This window comes from Halichoeres trimaculatus, unplaced genomic scaffold, assembly GCF_033239565.1.
Source record: "Halichoeres trimaculatus isolate MK-OKI-2021-1 unplaced genomic scaffold, fHalTri1.1 fHalTri1_scaffold_5, whole genome shotgun sequence".
Lineage (NCBI taxonomy): Eukaryota > Metazoa > Chordata > Actinopteri > Labriformes > Labridae > Halichoeres > Halichoeres trimaculatus.
Window position 1 is genome coordinate 28,907,315 of NW_027437183.1, and position 26,592 is coordinate 28,933,906.

The 26,592-nt window shown below is 39.5% G+C and overlaps 1 protein-coding gene across 3 annotated transcripts in view; it reads right to left on the reverse strand.

The window, feature by feature from the left end:
* Window positions 1–529: 529 nt before the first annotated feature.
* stpg2 (sperm-tail PG-rich repeat containing 2) overlaps window positions 530–26,592 on the reverse strand; it is a 67,407-nt gene continuing 41,344 nt past the window's right edge. For all 3 annotated transcript variants that reach the window (XM_074670826.1, XM_074670825.1, XM_074670824.1), the window contains exons 11-13: window positions 23,091–23,256; window positions 13,168–13,283; window positions 530–725 (exon numbers count right to left, since the gene is read on the reverse strand). In XM_074670826.1, coding sequence (XP_074526927.1) covers window positions 558–725; window positions 13,168–13,283; window positions 23,091–23,256 — 450 coding nt within the window. In that variant the 3' untranslated portion in view covers window positions 530–557. The remainder of the gene's footprint in view (window positions 726–13,167; window positions 13,284–23,090; window positions 23,257–26,592) is intronic.

Here is a 26,592-nt window from a genome sequence, read left to right on the forward strand (position 1 = left end):
GATGTCTTCTTCAACGAGCTGCCTGAAAAGATAAAGAAAATAGAAGGTTTTTTGTTGAAAAATACAAAGTAGTAGCTGTTCAAGTATGTAAATAACTTTGAAGTGAACTCGAACATAAATTCTTATAAATTAGGGCTATTATTACATAATTAGACTTGGGCTTATTGGCACACAAAAATATACATCTCTATTCAATTAGACGGAGTTTACAGGCTTCTTAAGTCACATCTTAGAGTGTGGGAGGGGATAAAAAAAACGTAAATAAGTCGATAAGTGTTATTGTTACAGTTTAACCATGATTTATCTAACTTGTTAAAATTATTCTAACTTACTTTATTTTTATACATGTTCTCTTTAAAATAAATGCTTTTTTATTTAACTTGTTAAATGAAAGCTAAACTTTAGAGATTAAAAACAAGCAGATTATTTACTCTACAATCAAAAGAATTCAATAGAATCATAAATATTCATGGAAATCAGCTTTTCCAATGAATTAAAATTTGATGACCTCTCACCCTGCTCACCTTTCACCCCCAAACTTTGACCTCCACATGGGGCTAAGAAGTGCGGGTGGCATTCAAGATATTAGGTGCAATGGTGTTTATGGTCTTGTGGGTCGTTAGAGGGCCAGGGGCCACTCGGGGAGAACAGCAGGGGCCCAGAGGGTTGTTGAGTGTCACGTTGAAGGTGCCCTTCATCACTGTGTTCATGAGGCCTGGACTCAACTGGAGGCACACAAACAGAACAGAGGTAAGAGAAGAGTTCAGGGAGATGGGAAATGTAGGTAAACAAACAGAAAAAAAGCTCTACACACACACACACACACACACACACACACACACACACACACACACACACACGCACACACACACACACACACACACACCACACACACAAACTTTAACTCAAATACCAAATTCAGTTTGCTTTTTAGCTCTGAAGCATTCACCAAGTCAGTCCCTCTATAGAAAAGACCAGATGTGACAGATCAAGGTAAGGTGATGGCAAGTCTCTTAACGTGAGGTAGTAATTCACTTTTTTAGACATTTTTACAAACACTGCTTTTTCAGCTTCACTTCAAAGAGTTGTACAAAAAGCTTACCATCCCTCAGACCATGAGCCTGTTGAAGAAGTGGCCTTGTTGTGGTTCAGGCTTCTGACTCTCACACTCAAGGGTCAATATTAACACCAAGCATTTACAAATAGCAAATTAGAAAGCTACCACAGAATTTTTGGGAATAACAACAGTTGTGTTTTTAGTTAAAATAAAGAAAAAACAAACCCAACCCAACCCTAACCCTCTAGAGTAAATACAAAGCTCAGTCTCTCTGTAAAGCCAATACTCTGAAATTTGAACCTCAGCAGTCAGACTTATTGTAACTGTAACTAATATGCAGTTACATAACAAAGAACACGCATAAATTGATTTTATTTTGTTGTTGTTGTAGCCTGAATTTTTTAAAATTTTCTTTATTTATTTATTTATTTATTTATTTATTTTTTATTTTTATTTTTATTTTTTGGGGGGGGGGGGGGGGGGGGGGGGTGTCATGTAGCACTCGTGGAAGTCTGACGGTATGGAATTAAAACTGAAATCAGAGTATAGGGGTGTCCATTAATTTCATGCTCGGGGGTTTGTTGCCTCTGGAGAGACCATGGATGGACCCAGGGGCAGGCTGGCCATCGGGAAATACGGGACTTTTCCCCAACAGCTGGCCTATTCCAGACCCTTACCAGCCGGTGGTCGGAGCGTTTTTATTTTAATTTATTTATTTTTTTAATTAATGATGTTGATAAAACAGAGCCGCAGCAGCCTGCCCTGCCAGCAGCAACCCCGGCCGCAGATAACACAGAGTCTGTGAGACGTGAAGTCAGACCGGGTCAATCTAATATTTTGCAAAATAAGGGGGATACAGCCCCTCTCAAATTGGACTGATCCATTTTCATGTTTTGTTTTCAAAAAAAGAAGAAAAAGAAGGATGGAATGAGTAAGCATGACGAAAAGAAAGAAGCAAGAATAAGAAATGGGTGGAGCAGAGAAACTAAGGGCAAAATAGAAGATGCTACTACAGGATGCGGCCAAATGTGTAAAACTAACCGATCTTTTCTGTGGAGGGGCTGCAGTCAGCCAGGCCGCTGACCACACGGGTCCGAGTGGCACGGCCACAGCAGGTTAGCAAGTGCAGCCTACATGACTTGGCATGCAACCTGCTTGTGTTTTTGGATGTGATAAGAGAAATTTAAAGGTATAGTAGCCATCAATGTTACACCATGTGGATCACTAATCTGCTTTATCAATTAAAAGTAAAATCCACACTAGTTGACCAGAAAATATATTTTTTTTAAATATTGCAAAAATATATTCGACATTACTCAAAAAAACATATTTCAGGAGAGGCTCTCTGTGTTCAAAGTTAAAAAGATAATAGCATATTTAGATCCAGGCGGTGCATTATGTTTTCCTGTTCTGTGTCTACATTTTTTTTACCAGCTCAAGAGAAATACATTAAAGTGAGTAATTATTTTACTAAAAGAAAAAAAAAACTCCAAACAAAAACAATGAGCAGATTATCAAAATCAAAGCGAAAGAGTGAGTCAGTGTGTATTTTAATGTGTGTGTTTTAACACTACATTCTTTGAAACATAGCTTTAACATTCATCATTGTTGCTTTTATTGTTATTATTAGCTGAAAAGGCCAGTGCAAGTCACAGCCAGTGTCGGGACAAAGAGACAGATGTGGAGGGACAGGAGGAGGAAGAGGAGGAGGAGGAGGAGACAGAGAAAAGACCAGGAGTGTCAGGTACAGGTGCACTGCACAGGACTGTTTTGTAAATTGGTCTTTGCATGGAATAGGAATAGGATTAAAATGTTACATGATGATTTTACAACTCCAGTCACACAGAAACAATAATCCATCTACTCCTGTAGTTATGTTCTGAAATAGATATGTTTTCTCCCCCCAATACAAATTACTTATAGCTAATTTTCATTATTACCTATCATAAACGTAAAAACCACACAGTGGTTTCAATTGTAATGAAGTATTTTCATACTTTGAGTAAAGTACTTGTGTTAAAATCACGGTTGCAGTTGCATCCTTCTTGCGGTCAGATAAAAGGCCTCTTGACACTAAGCTCCTGGGCTGAATTTAAAACCCAGTCCGTCCCTGGATGGACCTTATTGCTCAAATAAAGTGTCAAACTAAAGGACTAAAATATTAAGATCTGAAACACCTCCCATAATCTTTAAGCCTCTGTTTACAAAACTAAAACATGATGCAGGTGTTTTTGTGTTTGGTTTGGTTTGGTTTTGCAACAACTCCTTTAAGTATTTGCTGAAGTATTCTGTTATTCCATTAATATTTATTTTTACTTCCTTCATTCAATAAAACTGACGTTCATGAGGCTGCACATATTTGTAGAGCACCACAAATTCAATCCATAAATCTACTTGGGCTCATTTATTTGGTATGCTTAAGGAGACAGAGGTAATCTGGGTTCATCTTCATCATGTCATTAAAATGAGACAACACACAAAATATATCAGCCTCTCTGTCTGTTTCATGTCTGACAAAGGGCAACATAAGCCTTATCTGAGGAGTGAATCAATAAAAACGTGCATGTTCTACAAAGTCTGACCTTAAATTCACCTTTGAAATGAGTTGAAAACACAAGACTGTCACACACCAACAAATCCAGAAGCATCCATTACTAACTTCAAATCAAATTCAGATTCATACACATATGTGCAGACAGACTACACATGCTTATGAACTGTAAATGGCACACAGCTCCCTCTTAACCTACCATGTCTCCCACCCAGGTGCTGCTTGAAGAATCTCCTCATTTTTTATCAAAACACCGCTCTCTCCTTCCTCTTTCTCTCTCCTTCTCTCCTCGCGTGCACACATACATCAGTATGCCAGTAGTGCCACAGCAGGATTTAGGCACATCGGCGGGCCCGCTCAGATCTCAGTTATTGATCCTAATGGGAAAAGGGTTGTGGGTTCAACTCTAGGTCACCCCGAGGGTTGCCCAGGAGGTCGGGGGGATGAGGAAGAGCCCTTGGAAGTGGTTACACCACCAGCATGGCAATGATGGATGAGATTAAGGGCTGTTTCACTGGGTCAAAGGGGGAGAAGGTAAAGGGGATCCATGCAGGGAAATGATGATGATGTTACTCTGTGAGTACGCAGATGTGCGAAGCATGCTCACACACACACACACAGAATAAAGTGTGCAGAGTCTTTCCCACAACAGACACACAGCACATGACACAAAGAGAAAAACAACACAGGCCTCATTCCATACATGCATAATACATGTTGACTAAAGCTCGGCGGCTCATTCTATGTAGGACAGGAGGAATGTGCACATTCACTGCTCTCAAAGAAGGCTGTTATCGACAGTAACACAGAGACACATCCATAATCACTACACAGTGTACACAGTCATCACACCTTAACAAGTAAAGCATCTTTCTGTCAGAGCAGCTTTACTGATTCATTAGATTTCCCCCTGATCTGATGCCTCTAAGTTTAATTTTGGCAGAAGGAACAAAAAGGAAGAGTGAAAGATCAGAAGTGTATGATTTGACGTCATCAGCACCTCAGCGTGCTAATCTATGTGGAAGTTCGGAAATTAAGTCTTTGTGTAACACTGATGTCTGCCATCAAGGCTCTCAACACCAGGATCTGCACAGATGGGGTGCAAATTGGAAAAGCAGAAGTGAACCTCATGGGTTTTAGATGAGCAGCAAGGTTTATGCTGAGGAGAGGCAAGAAAGTTGGATTACAATGTGGTTCATTTGTGCTGGCTGTGTGAACTCAAACAGGGCCACAGCTGCATTAAAAAGACATTTCGGGCGTTTTAAACCTGCCGTGACAAGACCCTGACACAACAATTATACTTGTTACCTGGCACCAACTAAAGTCACAAATATGAAGACACCAAAATCAAACTAAATATAGTTTTACTGATTTTCAAGTTTTATATGAACAGATACAAATACCCCACATAAACTGAAATTTTTGCAAGGGTAAATCTTTTTTTTTTGGTAAAAAAGGTGAAACTATCTTTTTGTCTTATTAGACTTAATATGAGACTGCCAAGTCCAAAAAAGTATCTCATTTCCACACATTAGAAGACAAAACCATGCCTGAATGGCTTGATAAGAGAAATGCGCCGATGGGGTAAGAAAATTCACTCTATTTTCTTGAATTACAACATTAAATGTATTTAAAAAACTTGACAAGCAATTTTTCCTGACCCTATTGAGAGATTTTTTTTTTCATTCCCACCAAGCCACCAAGTCATCATTTTTGTCTTTTAATATCGTAAAATAAAGCATTTTCCTGGTCTTGTCAGCTGAACGTGTGTCAGATTCAGTCTAATAGGACAATTTCTTCTAAAAATAAGAAATACAAATTTTGGTTAGAAGCACTGCCATGCAGTGGCAATTGCTCTAAGATTGCAAATGCCCTAAAATGTCCCCAAAAAAGTGGTGATATGTTCTGCTGTGTGTACATTTCATTGACAAAATATGCGCTACAATTTCTTCATCTTTTGTTCAGAATCAGCTACCTATCACAGGTAACTGGCTCCACCTCCTTCTCTTTCATCACCTCAGCATCTCAGCGCTTTAAAACAGTCAGACGCTGGGCGTCTTCTGACTTCAGCGGGGAAGTGTAGAGTGGGTTGTTCCACTGTGGAAACTGCAGTAATTGGATAAACACTGGACTTTGTCCTGCCCATCGGACGCTCAGCATCTCCAGGGACCCCCCCCCCACCCGAGAACGTGCAAACGGAGGGGTAGTAGGTAGGGGGAGTGTTTAGGGGGCGGTTTGTAAAAGGCCCTGGGGGTCTATGAGGCAGTGGGCTGGCCTGGACCCTGGGCTTCTGCATGGTGATTGGATGATCTGTCTGAGGCCGAATCTCTATTTGATTGACAGTGAAATGAGCCAGTCAGCGATCTTGAAGTATAACCCTTCACTGGAGCATCTTCTCAGTTGTTCTGGACTGATCCGGAGGCTTTATCGATCCCCAGCCAGTTTACCTTTCTTAAAAACAACGAGCATTTAGAGAACACTGGTAAAATCCCTGGAAAAAAACTTGGTTGGTACAACAGGGTCACACATCATTGCCTTGAAAGGAATGGAGGGTAGAAGTTACGTTTAAATAAATAAACAAATTTATGACAAGGGTGGAAAAAAATGAGGTTCCCCTCCTTGACTGACCAGCAGCCACCACTGCTTTCATGGCTTCAGATTTGAAATCAGATTCTTGCAGCAAAGACAAACCTTTCACATAACTAGCTATTGTACTAAAAATCGACTTAAATGGGGTAAAAGCGGGATAAAATGTCAGAATTTTCCTCTTGATTGAAGCTTAAACTTCCAATAAAAAGCACACATAAAATACAAAACATCTAAATAAGAAAGTCGAACTCAACCACATAGCATGCCAACATTATATGGGGGCATCAAATTATAAAACCTCTCACATGGAGGATTCATATGTAGGGACTTGAGCTCTGTATGTGATCTGCACTACACAGGTGTTACATTTTGGCAAATTTGACAGCTTTTAATTAATTTTTGACTCTTCTTGGAGACACAGATGTTTTATTTTATCTGTATTTATGCCTTTAACACTGGCACCTTTCTCTGTTAAATAAGCTCAACCAATAAGAACGTTGTCAGGTGAGAAAGGTAATTGAGCCTCCTCTCCAGGAGTAGACGCCTCACATGATGCGTTTAATGGAAACACTAAATGAGTCCTCGCCATGACCTAATGCTGCTCAAGTAGAAAGCTTTGTGATATTACAGCTCCATGTATGGATGGACGCACACATGCACACTCTGATGCTCAAATAGCTTCTGTTCCATTACGCCGCCGTCTGCTTCAGATTGCAGGCCCTCAGAGCACATTTTCAGCTGTTGAATTTAACAACCCTCTTTAGCTGCTCGATTTGCTGCTGTCTGTCTCTCTGCTCCTCTTCCTCTGCGCTTTTCCATCACTTTTGCAGTGCCGTCTCACCTCCCGCCCGGTCTCCCATCTCTCTCTCTCACCCTCTCTTTTCCTGTCTTCAACACTCTCTCATCTTTGCACCACTTCACACCATCTTTAACTCTGTGGGGTCTGTGATGCTGTAAAGATTCACAGTCACACAGCTAATCACTGAGACAAGAGCTTAGACATGCATACAAGAGAAAGAAAAGAGGAGCTTAACCTCCTGAAGCTAAAATTTGACAGCTCACTCGCATAGATTGCATCAACACAGCATGCCTATACTTTTTATACATGCACAATGTATAAACTCAGCATGAAAGTCAACTTTTGATAAGTATTGCAAAACTGTTTTTGGTGTTTGTGTAATGTACGTTAAAATGTACTCTGATTCATTTACTAAGTAGGATGTTTGAATGTTTATGACTGCAATTAAAGAAAAGCACCATGACTTACAGTTCATACACTCAAACATAAATGTCATAGAATAACTGTGCATGTGTTACGTTAGGAAAAAAAAAATGTAGCATTTAATTTTTAGACCTTGGTTTTATTATTGCATTGGGAAAGACATTAGCGTTGCCATCTGTAGCTGCATGTTTTACTTCAGCTGTGTGTATTTGCAGCATGTGTGAGGATGGATAATGCAACTGCTTTCTTTAAAGAAAAGCTCCAATAATGCCGTTTTATTCCCACTAAAACAAGGGAATCACAAACTTAAAAGCAACAGTCCACAAAATGCACAGAAGAATCTGTAGACTTAACCAGCATGAGGAAATATTTCTGTTTTATCATCAAGTCAAATGTGTCTCAGAGTTGGTGGAGGTGATTACAGTGAGTACACTATAAGTACTTCAGTTATTTTTGTGCAGTTTATTAAAAAAAAAAAAAAAGATAAGATTGAGTGAAAATGGGTGGAGTTTGTTTTGGAACAAGTTGTCTTTATTCAAGACAACTTTTTACCAGACGAGGTAACTATCTTGGTATTTAGGTAAGGCATTCATCAGTACAGTTACACAGTGCTGTTGTCTATAATGTGACAACAAGCAAATGGAAGTTTGTAACGTACACCAGTAGTCGGCTATATGTAGTGCTACTAGCAGCCCAGTGCTAGGACATCTGTATCTGTAGGCTAATGTGACAACAAGCCCACTGTCAGCTCATACAATACTTTAGTAATTATCCAGTAAGATAATACTTTATCGTCTGATTGCTCAGAAATTTGTTTTGCACCGTCCAGCTCATGCCAACAACACACTGTCAATCATATTCAAAACAAAAGCATCACGTTAAAACAAAGGTACTAAAAAGTTAAGGAATTCCAACCTTCCAACTAAGGTCCCAATACAAGTACACAAGAATGTCCAACATTGGTGTAAGAGTGTATGTGTTCATGTGTGTGTGTATTGAGCTGTGTGTTAAGCTGTCCCTCCTCTCCTCTAGAGATATAGAGTGAGAAACAAAAGAGAACTTGTACTTATTTTTCTTTACAGTTTGGCCCCTTCAAACGTCTCCCTGAAGGTCTCCATAAGTACTAACGTGTCAGTAATGTGTAACATTAGTGAATCCTAGTCATGTCCTGTCATCTACCAAGACAGATCCGTCTCACTCCTAAACTTTGTCAGTTGGTGTGGTGTTGTCATGGAGCAAGGGTGGCCTACCAGTCAGAGACCAAGAGCCACACGGGGTCTTTCAAACACACTTCATCTCACAAGTAAGGAAATGACATAAAATGAAAATTAAAACATTTCCAATTTTCAAAACAAGATTTACTGTGTTTGTCAGTGTGTTCAAATTTTGTACTAGAGAAGGGAAACTGAAACTTAAGTATCAACCTGTACACCCAAACATTGATCAATACTGAACCCAACATTGGCATCAGTATATTAATATTTTAGATTGATCGGCACACCGCTACTCATAGCTTAATATATATTTTTATGAATGGATCGAAGAGCCACAGGCTGAAAGGCAAAGAGCCACATCCAGCCTTTGAGCCACAGGTTGGCAACCCCTGTCATAGAGATTTAGAAGTGCAGTAAATCAATCCAGTCCTGCTTGACCCAATTGGGAAGCTACGAAGTAGCATTTTGAAATAACCTATATTGGCGCTGATAATAAGTTTTTAAAGTGAGGAGTGGGATAGGCCCCATTCCTGGAAGGAAGACTTTTCAAGATCACTTTGAAACTTCCCACACCCCCTTTAATGCCAAAAGCCTCTCAGCATCTATTTTACTCTCTGACATGATTCAATGGGATACAATCAAATATTTAGAGTCAAAACTGGTTTTTGTTTTCAAGTTTCACTTAATGACCTGACAGAGTTTCATTAGAAAAAAAATGGAGCAAAGAATGGAGGAGGGTGAAAGAAGCTCAACAGTTTTACTCGTTGCAGTCGGCAGGGGAAAATTTCTGCAACTGAAGTTCCCACTTAAAGCAGAAAATGATGGAGCAGAAAGATGAGGTAATAGGCAGAGAGGGAGAGGGAAGAAGAAGAGCAGATAGTGAATTTTTTAATGCATGTAGAAAAATTCTAGGGTAAATACAGATAATTGGTATTTAAGTGACAAACTGAGAGAAGATGTTTCAGTGCCTGCTTTATGTTTTTTTATTACTGGTATAATCATTGTTTATCAAAAAACAGTAAGTTCCACGGAAAAGGAGAATAATGAACATTATGAGCAGGAGGCGAAGTCAAGGTGAGCTGCTGCTAGTGTTTCAAGCAGGAAAAATAACTACCATAACTCTTCTTGTTTGCTCGCTGGTGTGTGTATCTTTGGTATCTCTGTGTATCTTTGACCTGTGTCAGTCGATCGTTACTATAACTGTTGTTAGTGACAGCCGAGTAAACATTAGAGTACATTCAGCACCTAGAACACTACAAGCTGATATGAACCTGGTCTGACTGTGCTGACCTTTTGGTATGTATGAAACATTTTATACTTACATTCGATTCTGACAGATCCTGTCAGTGTATCTGTACATGTACATTATCAATACAGTTGCAGTGCTGTATGTCATGCTTGAAAGCACTCTGTGCCTCTGTTAATGGGGAGATGGAGACTTATCGATTCTGCTGCGATGGGATCACTGCAGATGCCTAATGAACTGAAAATAACCCACAGTTCACCTGCTAAAACTTTAGTTTCTTCCATAACGGTAAGCTTGCTAACCATAACATAATCAACAACCCAAGTCCAAGTTAATTGTGGACGGGCGTCTATCAAAAAGTTCAAGACTTTCCCAACAATTGTTCTTTTAGATATCATACATATTTCAGTGGAAAAGAAAAAAAAATGATTTGTGGCACCTCTATTTGGCTGCTGAACAAGACCGCTCCTGCAAGCACATGCAGATGAACGCCACATGTTGGCATCTCTCACTGGACACAAAAAACATCCAGCAATAAGCTGTTCCTCCTCACTCACCTCTTAAAAAGGGGGCATTATGCTGATGTTCTAAATATGAAGTAACAACGCTGTATATCAATACCTATACCAAGCAATTTTTCAAAACACTATGTATTTATATGTTGTAGAAATTCCTGAATCTGTCTGTAAACTTAAAAAAACACTCTTTTTGTCATGGTTTGTTATTTTGTTTGTATATTTCTGGGTTTACTTGTGTTTTAGTCTTCTTGTGTTTCTTTGTAATTCTGTGCTTGTCCTGTGTTTCTGTGTCACCTGTGTTACTCTTAGTTATTATTGAGTGTTCAGTGTTTCCGGTATTTGTCCTTGGTTTGTGTCCCTTGTGGTTTTGATTTGGTTCTTGTCATGTGTATGTCTTTTTGTGGCTGTCTTTGGTGTTTCAGTGTGTTTTATGTATTTGGTCTCTGTCTGGGCCTTTTTCAAACCGCCCCCTACACACTCTCCCTACCAGCTACCCCTCCGTTTGCGCGTTCTCGCGGAGTGTCCGCCACATTAAGGGCCATCCCAAACCGACCCGTGGGGAGGGGTAGTGGGCTATAAAACCCTCCACGAGCGAGTCTGCATGGATGCTGACTCACTGAACACGTGCAGCGCTAAATTGTGTCCGGTGTCAGCCATGGAGGAAGCAACAGACAAATGTAAGTCCAACGCATATGTGCCTGCACAAACACTGTTAAACTAACACAAATATTTAATGATTGTCATGCAGATGTTCACCACTTTAGATGTGCATGTTATTGATTAAGGTCTGCCTTGCATTTGTTTAGACAGTTTGTGTTTATTTGAGCGTTTAATATTTACAAAAAACAAAATAATTTATTCAAATAAGATTGAAACATGAAAAAATCTTCAAAAAAATAAATAGAAATGCAGCCAAAGAAGCGTGGGAGTAAGTTTCTTTTGTATTTTCTACGTTATATTTTCTTTTTTTTCTTTTGTCTTTTTCCGCCTGAGATCGAGTGAAGTTTCAGTCCCAAAGCTGTATTTATACCCTACACCCTGGTGAAGTGAACTTTTTTCAGCTGTGAGTGTGACTCTGTTACGGAGTGCACTTCGTCATGGAGGGGGAGTCTGTAGGGGGCGTTTTGAAAAAGGCCCTCTGAGTTTCCCTGTGTTTTGTTTGGTTTTCCTTGCATTTCCCTCCTAAGTTTTTGTATTTTGTTTCTTTTGTTTGAGATTTTGAATATTGAGTTAAGTTAAAATAAAGTTTTTGTTTTATCTGCTATTGGGTCCTCCTCTCTTGTTTTACCTGGGATTCCTGACAGTTTTCTCGAAATCATTTGCGATCTTTATGAGATCTTGACAAGATCTGATAAAATGCTGGGGTCATCGCTTTCTTCTAAACTATAAATTTCCCCATTGTGGGACCAGTAAGGTTTATCTTGTCTTAACCAGTTCATGACACTATGAAGGGGTGGGCCTAAAACACCAAGGTCTGCTCTTAGCTCTGCCCCCAACAGGCCTCAAGAGGATGTATTAGGGAAAAAGGATTTGTGGAATGGGGAGCCTCAAAGAAAGAGCCATTAAAACAAAGCATTTCAGACAGAGGCTGATATTATATATATATATATATATATATATATATATATATATATATATATATATATATATATATATATATATATATATATATATATGTATATTAACACCAGTTTTTGAAAATATAGTGATTTCTTTTGGCAGTAAATCATTTAAAGCTACTACAGGGGTAGCACAGTAAGCCCTCCTTAAATGACAGCCTAAATCATGAGTTGAAATTGAGCCTGAGTTTTGGGTTACTATGACTCTTGTTTAAAATTTGTTTTATGAAACACATAAACTACATCATTCTCTTAGTCTCAAAACCCACTCAAAGAAAAGAAAGAATTAAATCTTTGAAAGTGTCAAGGTGCTTTGCTTCTCAATCAAGAAAGGGTTGAAGAAAGGAGCTGCTGGGGACAAAAGAAAAAAAGAGTTGGGGAGACAGGTCCACACAGAGACAGCCACAGACTGAGAGACACAGCAAGAGAAAAGAGAGAACAGAAGGCCCTGTGATAACACTGCACCCATGAACATGAGTGTGATGATGAACTATACAGCAAGGTTTAAATCAAACTGTGCTTTTGTCTTTGATGTTCACTTCTCAATGTCAGCAGGGACTGGGAGCTACATTCGCTTTTTCAATCATCTCACACACACACACACACACACACACACACACACACACACACACACACACACACACAACCACTCGCAGCTGTAACACAAAACTGTAATTTATATTAAACACACTGAAATGGAGCAGACACACATTAGATTGTGGTTAGGTTTCATTACAGCTGTATTATGCTTCAACCAGAGAGTGCATTTGTCTCTGTCAGCAGTCTGCGGTGGCTGCATTAAACAACTTTTCACTTAATAACAAAAACACTTACTTTTACATGTTCCACTGAAGCAGGCTGCTCAATTAAGGACAACTCTTTCATAAACCTGTCCCACATGGGAGACTATATCTCTCAGCCTTGTGTTGCAAAAGTAAGGTTTATTCCAAATAATTTGAAAGTTAATGGCATTAAGAGTTTGCTCCTCATGGAGCAATTTGTTCATTTTGCAGGGATTAAAGTCACAGAGAAAATCTGAGGAGACAGCTAAAGTGTGTGCTTCACCACAGACCAACAACAAGGTCTCTATGCTCACTCATGTCTCGATATTCTCTCTTGAGGAGTAGAACGAAACGTTCAAACCTGTTTACCTGATAAGCTCCAGGCCCAGGATTGGTGTTCATGGAGGCTTTGAAGCGATCTTCTCTGGAGGAGATCAGAGCCGTTTGAGGGCGGGATTTCACACTGGGGTCGTACTGGCCTGGACCTGATAAATACACACAAACATACTTTACACATAAATGCATTTTTTTCCTGGGGGTTGGTAAAAAGAAATACTAGATGCAGTCAAGCGCAAAGGTGTTATCGACATATTCAGACCTACATGATCTCTAAAGGACTTCAGACGTAAAACCTACAGCGTTCAGATGAGTAGAGGTGTTATATTTTATTTAAAAAAAAAGACAAATTTAATCAACTCCAGTCTGTTCAATGACACCCAAAGTGAAATTTCTTGTTTAATGGTAGGAGACTTTAACTACTCCATATGTACTTCATAATAAAAGCAGCTAAGAGTTTTTCCACGGATTTTTCAGGCACTAAAGATGACTCTGTAACCTGCTTTTAGGTCCCAACTCATCATTCCCTTAAACAAGGGAATAAAAAATATTTCTAATAGTGATTCTTACAGTGCTCCAGTAGATCATATACAGTAGAGGTGTTTGTATGAATGTTTAAAGACAAAAATAAATTATTCTGTTGGAGCTTTCATGTTTTCCTCTCTTATATATAAAGCTACCTATCTGACTCATGCTTTCAGCCTTTCCACTTTATTCAACAACAAAAGTCACAGCAGCGTTGGTGCATTGTATACCCAGCTCTGTCTCCATGGGCTGCAGCTTAATGTAACTGTATCTGTCTGCTCTTTGATCAAAGAAAAGGGCACCAGAGCAGCGAACCGCCCCGCTGTCCATCACTATGACATGTTACACAACTCAAAACACTGCAGGGATTAGAATTTATTTTTCACTGTGGAATGCTTCTGGAAAAAGTCACCATGTTATGAATATACTTTGAAACCTACACAAAAGCAGATGGAAAGAGACGCATTGACGAACACCCCCTAAATCACGACTAGTGCAACAATACGGGGTGAAAACACTGACATTAAAGAAAAAAAAATTACACACACTTACACATTCACTGTGCTGCAGATAAACACTAGAAGAAACATTTTCAGTGAAGTCTGAAAAATGTAAACTGCTTTCAAAATGAAGAGGCTGAGCCTCAGGGTTAAACAACGACTTCATAAATCTCTTTTATTATTTAAAATATCAGCTGCCAACTTTTCAGAAATCATAGAAACAACTCAACGGTTGATTTTGAAATGCTCTAATGGACCTCAGGGCTGCAGACTGTACTCAATGCATCAAAAACGGAGACAAGGGCAATAAAAAAGAGAATCCATCACTGGTTTGCCAGTTTTACAGTCAACCAGCAGGTAACTTCCATCCATTATCTTCTTCTTAAGCCTATTCCAGCTGTCATTGGGGGTAAGGTGGGGTACACCCTGGACAGGTTGCCAGCCTATCACAAGGCTAACATGTAGAAACAGACAACCATTCACACACAATCTCACCTACAGGAAATTTAAAGTTATCAATCAACCTGATCACAATATTGTTGGGCTGTGGGAACTGGCACATGCACTGGAGAAAACCAAACAACTCCAAACATAGGGATGGGAATTGAAAACCGGTTCCCGTTGTGAATCGATGAGAAATGTTTCAATCCAGCGATATTGTTAGCCTTTGTGCTTAACGATTCTCTTATCAATTCTTTACATTGTGCCAGAGCTGCTGGAGCTGTTGGACCTTTCGTCGGCTAGTCTGCCGCAGCTATCTTAGCTTAGCAGTTAGATAACGTTTCCCAAGAAAACTCTGATTCAGGATTTTCAGCTTGAAGTTTTACTGAAGAACTGACTTCATAAAGAAATGTAGTATTAGGGAAGGCCGCAAGGGGCGCAATGTGCGATTGACGTGTCTCCGTCAGCTCCCGCTGATATGCTCTTAATTTAAGAGTTTTTTCAGTGATATCATTACTTTTTTCTTACCAAACTCTCGGCATCTGAGTCATAAGGTGCTTGTGAACATTTTGAACGAACAACTAGCTGTTGATGTATCTGAGAAGTGCAGCAGGAGGCAAAGAAGACCTGAGCCAAGCCACAGAGAAGCGTGGGAAGCGTGGAAAACCCACAATGGCGGCGGGTACCGAATCAGACATTCTCAAGGCGATTACTGAGTTGAAGTTGGACTTTTCCACGTTTAAAGTGGATCTCTGTACCACCTTGGATTCCCGAATTGAAACTGCTACCCAGCTTCTTCGAGGGGATATCATACGTTTTCAAGAAGAGATCCGCCCAGCAGTATTGGCTCTAACAGAAAAAACGGAGTTTCACGCCACCAAAATCCGTGATCTTGAAACTGCTGCTACCGCTGCCTCAGACACTATTACAGCGCTGGATAAAGAGGTAAAAAGACTATCTAAGGAAATGAAGGCTGTGCAACAGAAATGTGAAGATCTGGAGGGACGCTCTCGTAGAAACAATCTCAGGATTTTTGGGATCAAAGAAAATGTGGAGGGTCCCCGTCCCACTGATTTCATCGCAGGGCTGCTTATGGACTCACTATCGTTGGATAGCTTGCCGATCATCGACCGCTGCCACCGCGTCTCCCGAGGCGCTCTGACCAGCGCAGCCGGTGAGCGAAGCCGACCTCGCGAATTCATTCTACGAGTCCATTTCTTTCACGTGAAGAATGAGATCCTACAACGGGCACGTAACTCCTCTTTGGAATATCAAGGGCAGCGTTTCTTCATCTACCAAGACTATACACCCACAGTTGCAAAACAGCGAGCGGGTTTTGGAGAGATTAAACGGAGGCTGCGTGACTACCCCGGGGTGAAGTATGGTCTGCGTTTCCCTGCCCGCCTCTGGCTGTCCTACGAGGGTAAAAACTTTTCATTTGACTCTCCGGAGAACGCACTGGCCCACTTTGAGCATCACATTAAGAAACAGTGAAGGAATTTAAAAAATGCAATACCGGATGATGGACCGTCACAGGCACAGCTGATGTGAGTACAGTAATGGCCTGTGTTCATGGGACGCTGTTTGAGTCTACCAATCTGCACAGCGTCGAGGTGCGCGCACTGAGCTGTCACCTGAGAGTTTGATAATGATTAGACCCATCTTCAAATGTTTAAGTAGGTAAGCTATTATTATTAGTAGTATTAGTATCAGTGTTCTTGTTTTCTTATCTTATTTAATATTAATCTATCCAAGAGGGCGGTGTAGGTACCTGAGTTAATGTGTCTCTATTTGAGAAATAAATACATATCTATTTTTGTAAGCTTCCTGCCGCACCAATGAGCATTGATGGAACACCTCTTATTTATATAATTGTCTTTATTTTTAAACAATTTTTCTTTTACTATTTTCTTTTTTTCTCTCTCTTTTGTTGGGAAGGATGGCACATTTAAAAGTGATAAATATAACTAGTCTGAGTCCATGTAAAAGCAAATAGATATCTCTTTTCCTTATTTCTATGTCCAAGTATTAACCTCTCTTTTGTATTTTTTTTTTTTGTTTGTTTGTTTACTGATATTGACTCTTAACAAATTTCTTTTTTCTTTTTTTTCTTTTCTCCATTTGTGTGCCTTTTTGAGTGTGAAGTACTCACTTGCTAGTAATTGTCATATTATGAGATTATTCCTTTAAAGTTTTTCTTTTTTTTCTTTTTTTTTTTTTTTTTTCCCCCCTTTTTATTAGTTACAAACCTATTTATGCACTGTTGGTGCTCTTATGATATGGGTTAGAAATACTGATATTACTGATATCACTGTTTAACTTGTGGCTTTGAAAGTACAATGACAAATGGGGAGCTAGAGGTTTGTGGGAATTAGTAATCTCTCACAAACAACTTTGGGAAGAACATGTTGTGTTTGGGCTTGTACCTTATTTGGGGAGGTACTTCCTGGGGTGGAGGGGTGGGGGGTTGGGGAGGGGCGGCTCTCTCTGTATTTTGTTTCCCCTTTTTTTCTGTTTCATGCTCTTTTGTTGTTAATATATCTATCACATCACTGTGTTTTCATTTTACCGTCTGTGTGTTCATGATGTATTGTTTACTATATGGCGGGGAGACTTAACAGTATAGGTAAGGGTGACCAAAACGGTATGAACTTCATTACTTGGAATGTCAAGGGTTTAAATAATCCTGTTAAGAGGAAAAAAGTCCTGAGCCATCTCAAGGGTCTGAATGCACACTTTGCTTTTTTACAAGAAACCCACTTAAAAACAAGTGACCAATTTAGAATAAGGAATGACTGGGTTGGGCAGTTGTTTCATTCTAATTTTCATAACAAGACAAGGGGGGTTGCTATTTTAGTAAATAAGACTACACCGTTTATTGCCACAGATGTGATAGCAGACAATAAAGGAAGATATGTTATAGTGACTGGCAGTCTTTTCTCCATTCCCCTTGTTTTGGCCAATGTATATGCACCCAATTGGGACGATACAAACTTTATTTCCACCTTTTTATGTAATATTCCGAACATGGACTCTCACTCACTAATTTTAGGTGGAGATTTTAATTTGGTGATGTCACCGACCTTAGATAAGTCTAAAAGGGCAACTGCCCCATCAAAATGTGCACTGCTAATTCAAATCTTTCTTCGAAAGTATGGCCTTTGTGATGCATGGCGCTTTTTGCATCCCTCAGCGCGACAATATTCTTTTTTTTCTCATGTACACCATACATTTTCTCGCATTGATTATTTTTTTATGGACAACAAACTTTTACCCAACCTACAGCACTCTAGCTATGAGACCATAGTTATTTCTGACCATGCTCCCCTTATACTTAAATTGAAATTTCCACAACCCCCCCCAAAGAGTTTTCAGTGGCGGCTTAACCCAGTTTTGCTCTCAGACAAAAAGTATATTCAGATGATATCTGCAGAGATCCCTTTATTTTTGAAGAACAATATAACCACGGGTATGTCGTATTCTATCATATGGGAGTCTCTAAAAGCATATTTGCGTGGTAAAACTATAGCTTATACAGCCTCCATTAATAAGACACGCACGCAACGTCTTGATGACCTTAACAAATTAATTTCCTCTCTAGACCATAGATACTCAACAGACCCTTCGCCGGAGTTATATACACAACGCCTTTTGCTTCAATCTGAGTATGATAGCATTACTACTGTACAAGCAGAGAGTTTGCTCCATCGAGCTCGCTATAGAATTTATGAGCAGGGCGACAAGACCACCAAATTACTTGCCCACCAGATCCGCAAATCTGAAGCATCACGCCTTATCCCCCAGATAAAAACGAGCTCAGGTGCGATTACTGCTGTCCATGAAGAAATAACCGATTGCTTCAAACAGTTCTACACCTCCCTTTATGCTTCAGAGTCCTCACAGGACCCTCATCTGATTGACTCATTTTTTAATGGTCTTATCATTCCTTCAATTAGCGGAGACTCTCGTAACTGTTTAGAACATGGATTTTCATCAGAAGAAATAGAAGCTGCCATATCAACCATGCAGAATGGGAAAGCAGCCGGTCCAGATGGCTTCCCCAACGAGTTTTATAAAGCTTTTGCTAACCAGCTTTCCCCTTTTTTATCATTATTATTTGCAGAATGCCTCGAGAACTCATCTCTTCCTCCCACATTTTATCAAGCATCAATCGCTCTAATTTTAAAGAAAAATAAGGACCCGCTGGAGCCTGGTTCTTATCGAGCAATATCCCTTCTAAATTCAGATTACAAAGTTCTAGCAAAGCTCTTAGCAAAGCGCATAGAGAGCCCTCTACAAGAAATAATACATCGGGACCAGACAGGCTTCATAAGAAACAGACATTCCTTTTTTAACATTAGACAACTTCTCAATGTGCTGTACTCACCATCCTCGAAAGATCCTGAAGCAGTAGTATCGTTTGATGCCGAGAAGGCGTTTGATCGCCTTGAGTGGGACTATTTGACATGCGCCCTTCAAAGATTTGGATTTGGACCTAAATTTGTAACGTGGATAAAGATCTTATACTTGTCTCCTATGGCTTCAGTGCGTGTTAACAATATTTCATCAGAATATTTCCCTCTTCAACGTGGCACAAGACAGGGGTGCCCTCTGTCCCCTCTGCTGTTCGCTTTGGCGATGGAACCTCTGGCCATAGCACTACGGGCTAACAATGATATCCAGGGCATTTCCCGTGGGACTAGGAAGCTCAAACTCTCCCTGTATGCTGATGACCTACTTCTATTTATTACTAATCCAAATGATTCCCTACCCAAGGCTTTAATGGCTATACAAGTATTTGGCAAAATATCAGGATATAAGCTGAATGTGGGGAAAAGCGAGTTGTACCCCGTTAACAATCTTGCTTTGAATACTTCGTACTCACATTTTGAGTTAAGAGTGGCCCGTGATCAATTTACATACCTAGGTGTGAAAATAACAAGAAAATATTCAGACTTATTTAAAGAGAATATTGCTGTTTTAGTTGATAGTCTTAAACAGTCCTTTATATTTTGGAAGTCTCTACCTCTCTCACTCATTGGACGGGTCAATATTATCAAAATGAACGTGCTCCCAAAGTTTTTATATTTTTTTCAGTGTTTACCTGTTTTTATACCCTCATCTTTTTTTACTTCAATTGAACAAACTTTTTTGTCGTTTATTTGGAATGGTAAAACACCACGTATTAGCAAAGGACATTTGCAAAAATCTAAGGACCTGGGAGGCCTTGCATTGCCCAATTTCAAATTATATTACTGGGCTGCAAATTTCAAAAGTCTCCTATACTGGATGCTGTCAGACGAAGAGCACATAACTCCTCTTTGGGTTCAGCTAGAGTCACAATCATGCAAGCCTGCTGCCCTCTCTTCTTTACTATGTTGCACTTTACCTCTCTCTTTAAAAAAATGTGGCAACAATCCAGTGGTAAAACATTCATTCAAAATCTGGAAACAATTTCGATTAACTTTTAATTTAAAACACCTTTCCATGTCAGGTCCAATATCACAGAATGTAACGTTTCCACCTTCATTAAACGACAGAGCCTTTAAAGTTTGGCAATCATTAGGACTGACTTCCTTATCGCTGTTATACATTGATGATATATTTGCCTCGTTTGCACAGTTGAAAGAAAAATTTCAGTTGCCTATGTCTCAGTTCTTTCACTACTTACAAATAAGGGATTTTGTTAGCAAAAATACAGTTCAATTCCCTAATAAGCCCATGGGAACTTCTCTAGAGGATATTCTGAGTTTAGCCAAAGCCCAAAGGGGTGTAATTTCAGGTATTTACAGAACAGTTGCCAGCCTTTTGATTCCACCATCTTTTTTCAAGGCACAGTGGGAAAAGGACCTGGGGGAAGAACTTGGCGAAGAGACATGGAGCCTTATTTTAAACAGGGTTCACTCCTCCTCTTTTAGCGCAAGACATTCTCTTATTCAGTTTAAGGTAGTCCATCGCATTCACTGGTCCAGGGCTAAACTGGGAAAGATATTTCCAAATACCGATCCGATTTGTCCCTGCTGCAAACAGGAACCAGCAACTTTATTACATCAGCTCTGGACATGTCCGAAGATCTCAAATTTTTGGGGCCTTATTTTTAAATGTTTTTCAGAGATCTTTGAATTTGACTTCAAACCGTGCCCTCTAACTGCTATTTTCGGGATCCCTCCAACTGGCAGCCCTTTGACATGCTCTCAGTCTGACTCAGTAGCCTATGCCACTCTGTTGGCTAGACGCGTTATACTGTTTAACTGGAAACTTACCTGTTTGCCCTCCTATAGCCAATGGATCAGAGACTTACTAAGCTGCCTTAAACTAGAACAACTTAAATTCAGCTCTCGTGGAAAACCTGAAAGTTTTCATATAACTTGGTCTCCATTTCTAAAATATTTCAGCCGTGTCACCCTGTGACTTTTTTTTCTTTTCATCTTTTTCTTTGGTCTTGGAGCCCTGTTACACTACTGACGGTCACAGTGTCTTTTTTTTTTTCTTATGTGATGTGAGGATCAAACATGTTTGATTTTTTTTTTTTAATTTATTTTTTTTATTTATTTTTTTTAATTTATTTTATTTCTTTCCTCTCTATTTTCTTTGTACTATATTTATTTTTTGTATGAGATTTAATTCCAAAATGTGGGATATATTTGGGTTTTGTTTATGTACTCTTTTTCATAGTTTTTGTTGATCTTTCCTAGCTTTGTCAAAAAAAAGAACAATAAAAATATCTTGCAAAAAAAAATAAAGAAATGTACATTACTCTTTCACAACACCAGATTCCCATTCAGTACATTCAACAGGGTATAAATCTCCTTATTTACCAAAAACTACAGGAAATTACATTGATATGCTAGCAGTTAGCATAAAGTAAACCTGCAGGCTCATGGCTGGCTTCATAACTAAGGCAAGGTTCCAAACATCTCGTCCATCTCTAGATGGCCTACATCAGTCAATGATATATTACAGGACCATTAACGTCTCACGACATGCAAATTTTACTTATTGTTATTTATTACGTGCAGAGATATCAAGATCCAGTGTCCAATTTCATACATTTTTTTCCTTATAAACTCAATGAAAAGTTATTGACACCGAAAATTTGTAAAGCTACCTTTTGTACAGGGAAAGTTCACATGAGGAAATGATAAGGGGATCGATAAAGAATCGGATCAATAAGCAGAATTGATAAAGACATTCATATCAATAAAATCTTAACAATTCCCATCTCTATCCAAACAGCTTACCACTCTCATCTTATGACTGCACAAACGTGATAGTTTGAAGTTACACACAAACACAAACCAACTAAAGGACAGTATTGTATAAAATAAAACACCTTAAGCTATTCCTGAATTTAATGGACTGTAAATGAGAAACCTATTCTTCGGGGACTTTGAGTGTGTTTCACAAGCATTAAGTAGTTAAATCATGGGTACTATTACAAAAACTTGAGTCACAGGGGGCCGGCATGATGAGGAGTAGAAGGCTCCCTAATGTTCTATACAGGCCTTCTTATAATGCAAATATAATAATGGGCAAAAATGATTATATGTGTGCATTACTACACACCTATCAGTGTGTTTGTGTGTGTGTGTGAGTGAGTGTTTCAGAGAGCCTGTTTGAGTCTTTCACGTGCTTGCATGTGCACATCTGCTGTGTGTGCGTGTGAGTGAAGAAGAAACACTATTGCAAACAATCCAAATCTATTTATATGCAAATTGGATTTTGGTTAAACGATTTGGGGTGCCTCGTGGGTTGAGTCCCTTGGTGAAATGGGGCTACTCATAAATTATCCAAGTAAGTCATGAATCTATCAATTTTGAAACAACATTTTTCAACGGGAGTGTAATTGAGGTAAATATTAGGTCAGAGGCCCGCAGAGATGGAGCTAATTGGACTGCACGATGGAGAAGAGGTGGAGCCGTTTGGCTGATAGATAGATAGATAGATAGATAGATAGATAGATAGATAGATAGATAGATAGATAGATAGATAGATAGATAGATAGATAGATAGATAGATACATAGATAGATAGATAGATAGATAGATAGATAGATAGATAGATAGATAGATAGATAGATAGATAGATAGTGTGAACTGACCTTTTAGCTAGCTTAATTTTATTTTCTGATTAAAAAGACACAATTTGTATACAATGTGTAGGAAGACAGACTGATAGAGGAAGGAATGAAGTCAAACTCTGTGAGTAACCTGAAAACTCTCTTCATAAAACAATCCAGGCTTCAGCCATTTATCAGCTGCATTTTTCTCACTTTGTCTGATTTTCCTGAAACAGATTTAATGTTACTTCATATAAAAAGTATCCCAATCCACAAAGATGAGATGAAATTCAAAACCTACCCATTAAAATCTTGATTCTCTCATGGATCAATATCTTTCCAAGCATAATAAATCAATACAGGTTCTGTTAGTTAATGCTGTTATGAATGTGTGTGCGTGTGAGTGTGTGTGTGTGTGTGTGTTTGTGTAACCTGGTATACTTGGGTCACATCGCAGGAGGAGGCTCTCCCTGGGTGCAGCAGAAAGGAAGCAGCTCTGACGTCTCTTGGCTTCTTCACTGCAGGGTTGCAAATAGGAGCGACCGTTGGCCTTTTCAAATGACTGACTCACATTATAAGTGTTGGGTGGAGGGACATCCTGCAGCAACGAGAAAGCACAGAAGAAACTGTTGGTTAATATAGTAACAACTTATACCACACAGACTAGGCCTTGCTAACAGCACTGTGAAGATAAATCTACCATCACGTTTTTTAAAGTTTGACCACATCTCATATGGAATGATTGGGGAAACATCGTTTTTGACCTATACTGCAGTCAGGCACCAGGGGGAGCAGTTTTTTTTTACCTCACTTGCCACAAAAGCAAGATGTCTTTTTTTCTAACAGTTTGTGGTTAAGACCTGCACTTTCCCATTAAGAGCAAGCCATAAACATAAAATCAGTTGAGTCAGTAAGTTAAGAATTGTATTTTTCTGCTCATTGTTAGGCATAGATTTTGTTTTGTTGAAAACTAGTGCGCTTAAGTAACTTTAATCATGTGTGTGGATGTATTGTAGGAGGTGTCATCGATAAGCTTCTGATACAGAGTTTTGAAAACCATTGCAAACAGGGTTATTTTGGAGAAAGGCTTTTAGTATGCTCACTGTAAATGCTGGTTAGAATTTGAATATGAATTGAAAACACTTGGCTCTCTATCCTTTTCATATCTTCTCTTTTTTAACTTCAAAACTTTTTATTATAATGAACAATTTTGCTCCTGATTGACTGTAGAAGCCAAGCAGTATTGGTAGCAGCAAGGTAAGGTTAAAGCAGTTCATGCTCACTGACAGGAGGACATGTGCAGGGAGTGACTGGATGTCACAAGCTTTTTTCATTTTTCCAGTATAGGGTGCCACATCTACACCTCTTTATGCCCCACCTTCAACATGAATGCCACAGATGGATGATGGTGGGATCAAATCCTCTGCTGTGCCAGTACTGTGGGTAGTAACAAGCATTATAGAGGCAAGATGAGACTGCTGTGAGCCAGGAGAATGTTCATCCCTGAATGTGTGTATCTTATTTTTAGCTGTGTTTGCATAATAGTGTAGCACAATATTAAATGATATAAAATAAACATTACACCAAAGCAACCTGTTGCAGTTGCAGTTGGAGTCTATGCAGTCACCAGAACAACATTTATGAGAATGTTATACCATTACCAGAACTGGATGCAAACTTTTTAGCTCCCAACAAAATGCAGTTGAACAATAAAGCTGACAAACTAAAAAGCAATTTTGAATAGGTGCAAAAATCTGTGTCAATCCCTGTAAGTATTCAGAAATTTTAAAGGTCCCATGTGATGCAAAAATCACTTAATTAAGTCTTTTAGTGAAATTTGTGGGTCTTTGGCTTTCCTCCCAGCCCACAAAATGTGATATTTAATAACCAAACCTGTACTTAGAAGTGCTTGTGAATGTAAAATCCTGACCTAAAACGAGCTGTTTGGATTTGGGGGATTTGCTGACGTCAGTGATTTCCTTTTTTGACCGATCATAAGCAAGTCTGACCTGATTGGTCCACCGGAGCAGATACCCCTGAACCTCCACCCTGCCCACCCCCCTCCCCGCTGCTGGTGGGAAATCTCTCCAGCAGCAGGGAGGAGAACACCGAATTTGATATATATATATATATATACACACAATCTATGGTTTTTGGCTGTAAACTGCCACATAGTTCCATGCACAAGCTTCCCATCTCAGAAGAAGACAAGTCTAAGTGGCTACAGTTCATTTATCAAGGAAATGACCCAGCTACACTCAGTAAAACTGTACATGTTTGTGCTAGTCACACCAAGGCCGACTGCTTCTCCAACTTTGGACAGTACAACAGAGGGCTAGCGAATAGACTGGTCCTGAATCCAGGCGCATTACCAACCATCCACCAACAAACCCCGGACCCTGGAAATGTGAGTATTTTAAATACTGTGTGCTGTGGAGCGGATGTAAGAGCTTTTCCTCAGTCTCCCCCCCTGTCTCTGTGTTAGCTCCAGGATGCTTACTTTAGCTGCAGTTAGCCTGTTGTTTTAGCCTGTAATGTTACGGTAAACCAGCTTTGCTGTTTTCTAAACATTGTGCAACCGGAGCACGTGGCCCTGCCTTCCAGTGACGTGGAAAAGCGGGGCGGTATCAGCCGTGGCTCATTTACATATGAAGGCCACGCCCACTAAATCAGAGCGTTCTAAACAGAGGGGCTATGAGAGCCTGGAAACAATGCTGCTGTGCTTGATTTATTGGCTATTTGGACCAAAACATGTTACTACCATTTCGTAAAGACATCAATGATCCATATTAAACTGCAGAAAAGGAGCGGAATATGGGACCTTTAATGCATTTCATCAAATGACTTGTGGTGCTAAAAAACAGGACCAAACTTTTTAGACATCCTTTTTAAACCAGTCAGCATTCAAGTATTAGCCTCACTACTTTCACCTTGTATATACAGAAAAGCCTGTTAGAGAAAAAGTAATGCATGTAGTGTCTATATATCAAAACAGCTGTATCATTAAGATGAAAAAAAGTTTCACCTTTCACTGTCACACAAACGTGTAAAAACGTAACACAATCTCACTCAGTACCTGGTATTTCTGTGGTCACCTCATTAGATTACACAACCTACTGTCCTCTGTGTAACAGTCGCACATTCATTATACATAACAAACGACCCTCTCGCTATCTGTAATCAGTGCACACTGTCAGAACAAAGATGATATTACCAATGTAGACACATTCATGCTAGAATATCAGAGCACAGGCGCAAGGACATGCAGTACATGTCACATCATTTACATGCAAATGCAGACAAGCAAACACACCCACACACACACACGGACAGAGATGTCCTCCACGCTGCAGCTGAGCAGTTTATTCACACCTATCATTATCCAGATTCTACATGCAAATGATGGAAACATGGGCACCATTGCAAACATGTTACAGGTAATATAAGATAATCAGCCACCATAATAAGCTCATTACATACATGGTCATTAAAGATTTGCCACCAATTAAGAGTTACATCACACTCCACCTGAAGTGAACATCTATTGGTTCCTAGATGTGCAGTTTAGGATCTGAGCAGAGAACTGGGTGAACCTTGTTCCCAAAGTTGCACTCGCCTCGCTGCAGTGGAGTCTAAGTTACAGGGGATTTGTCTTGTCTGTGGGTCTTTGAATAATTGATGGCAAAGGCTGAATATAGCCTGCTCGATCCATTTATCCTAAACATAGAAGAGCTTTCATTTACCTCAAACTGTCATTTCCCTACTGCTGTTTTCTCCTTCTCCTCCTAGGTAACAGTCCATCTTTAATCATTGCTAACCCAGGCCATTTAGCTTTTCATTATCGACACAGTGGGAGGAAAAGGAGGCAAGCATAACATGTGCACGACAATACAACCTCGAACACATGCAGAGAGAGTCAATTTGTAGGTGCACA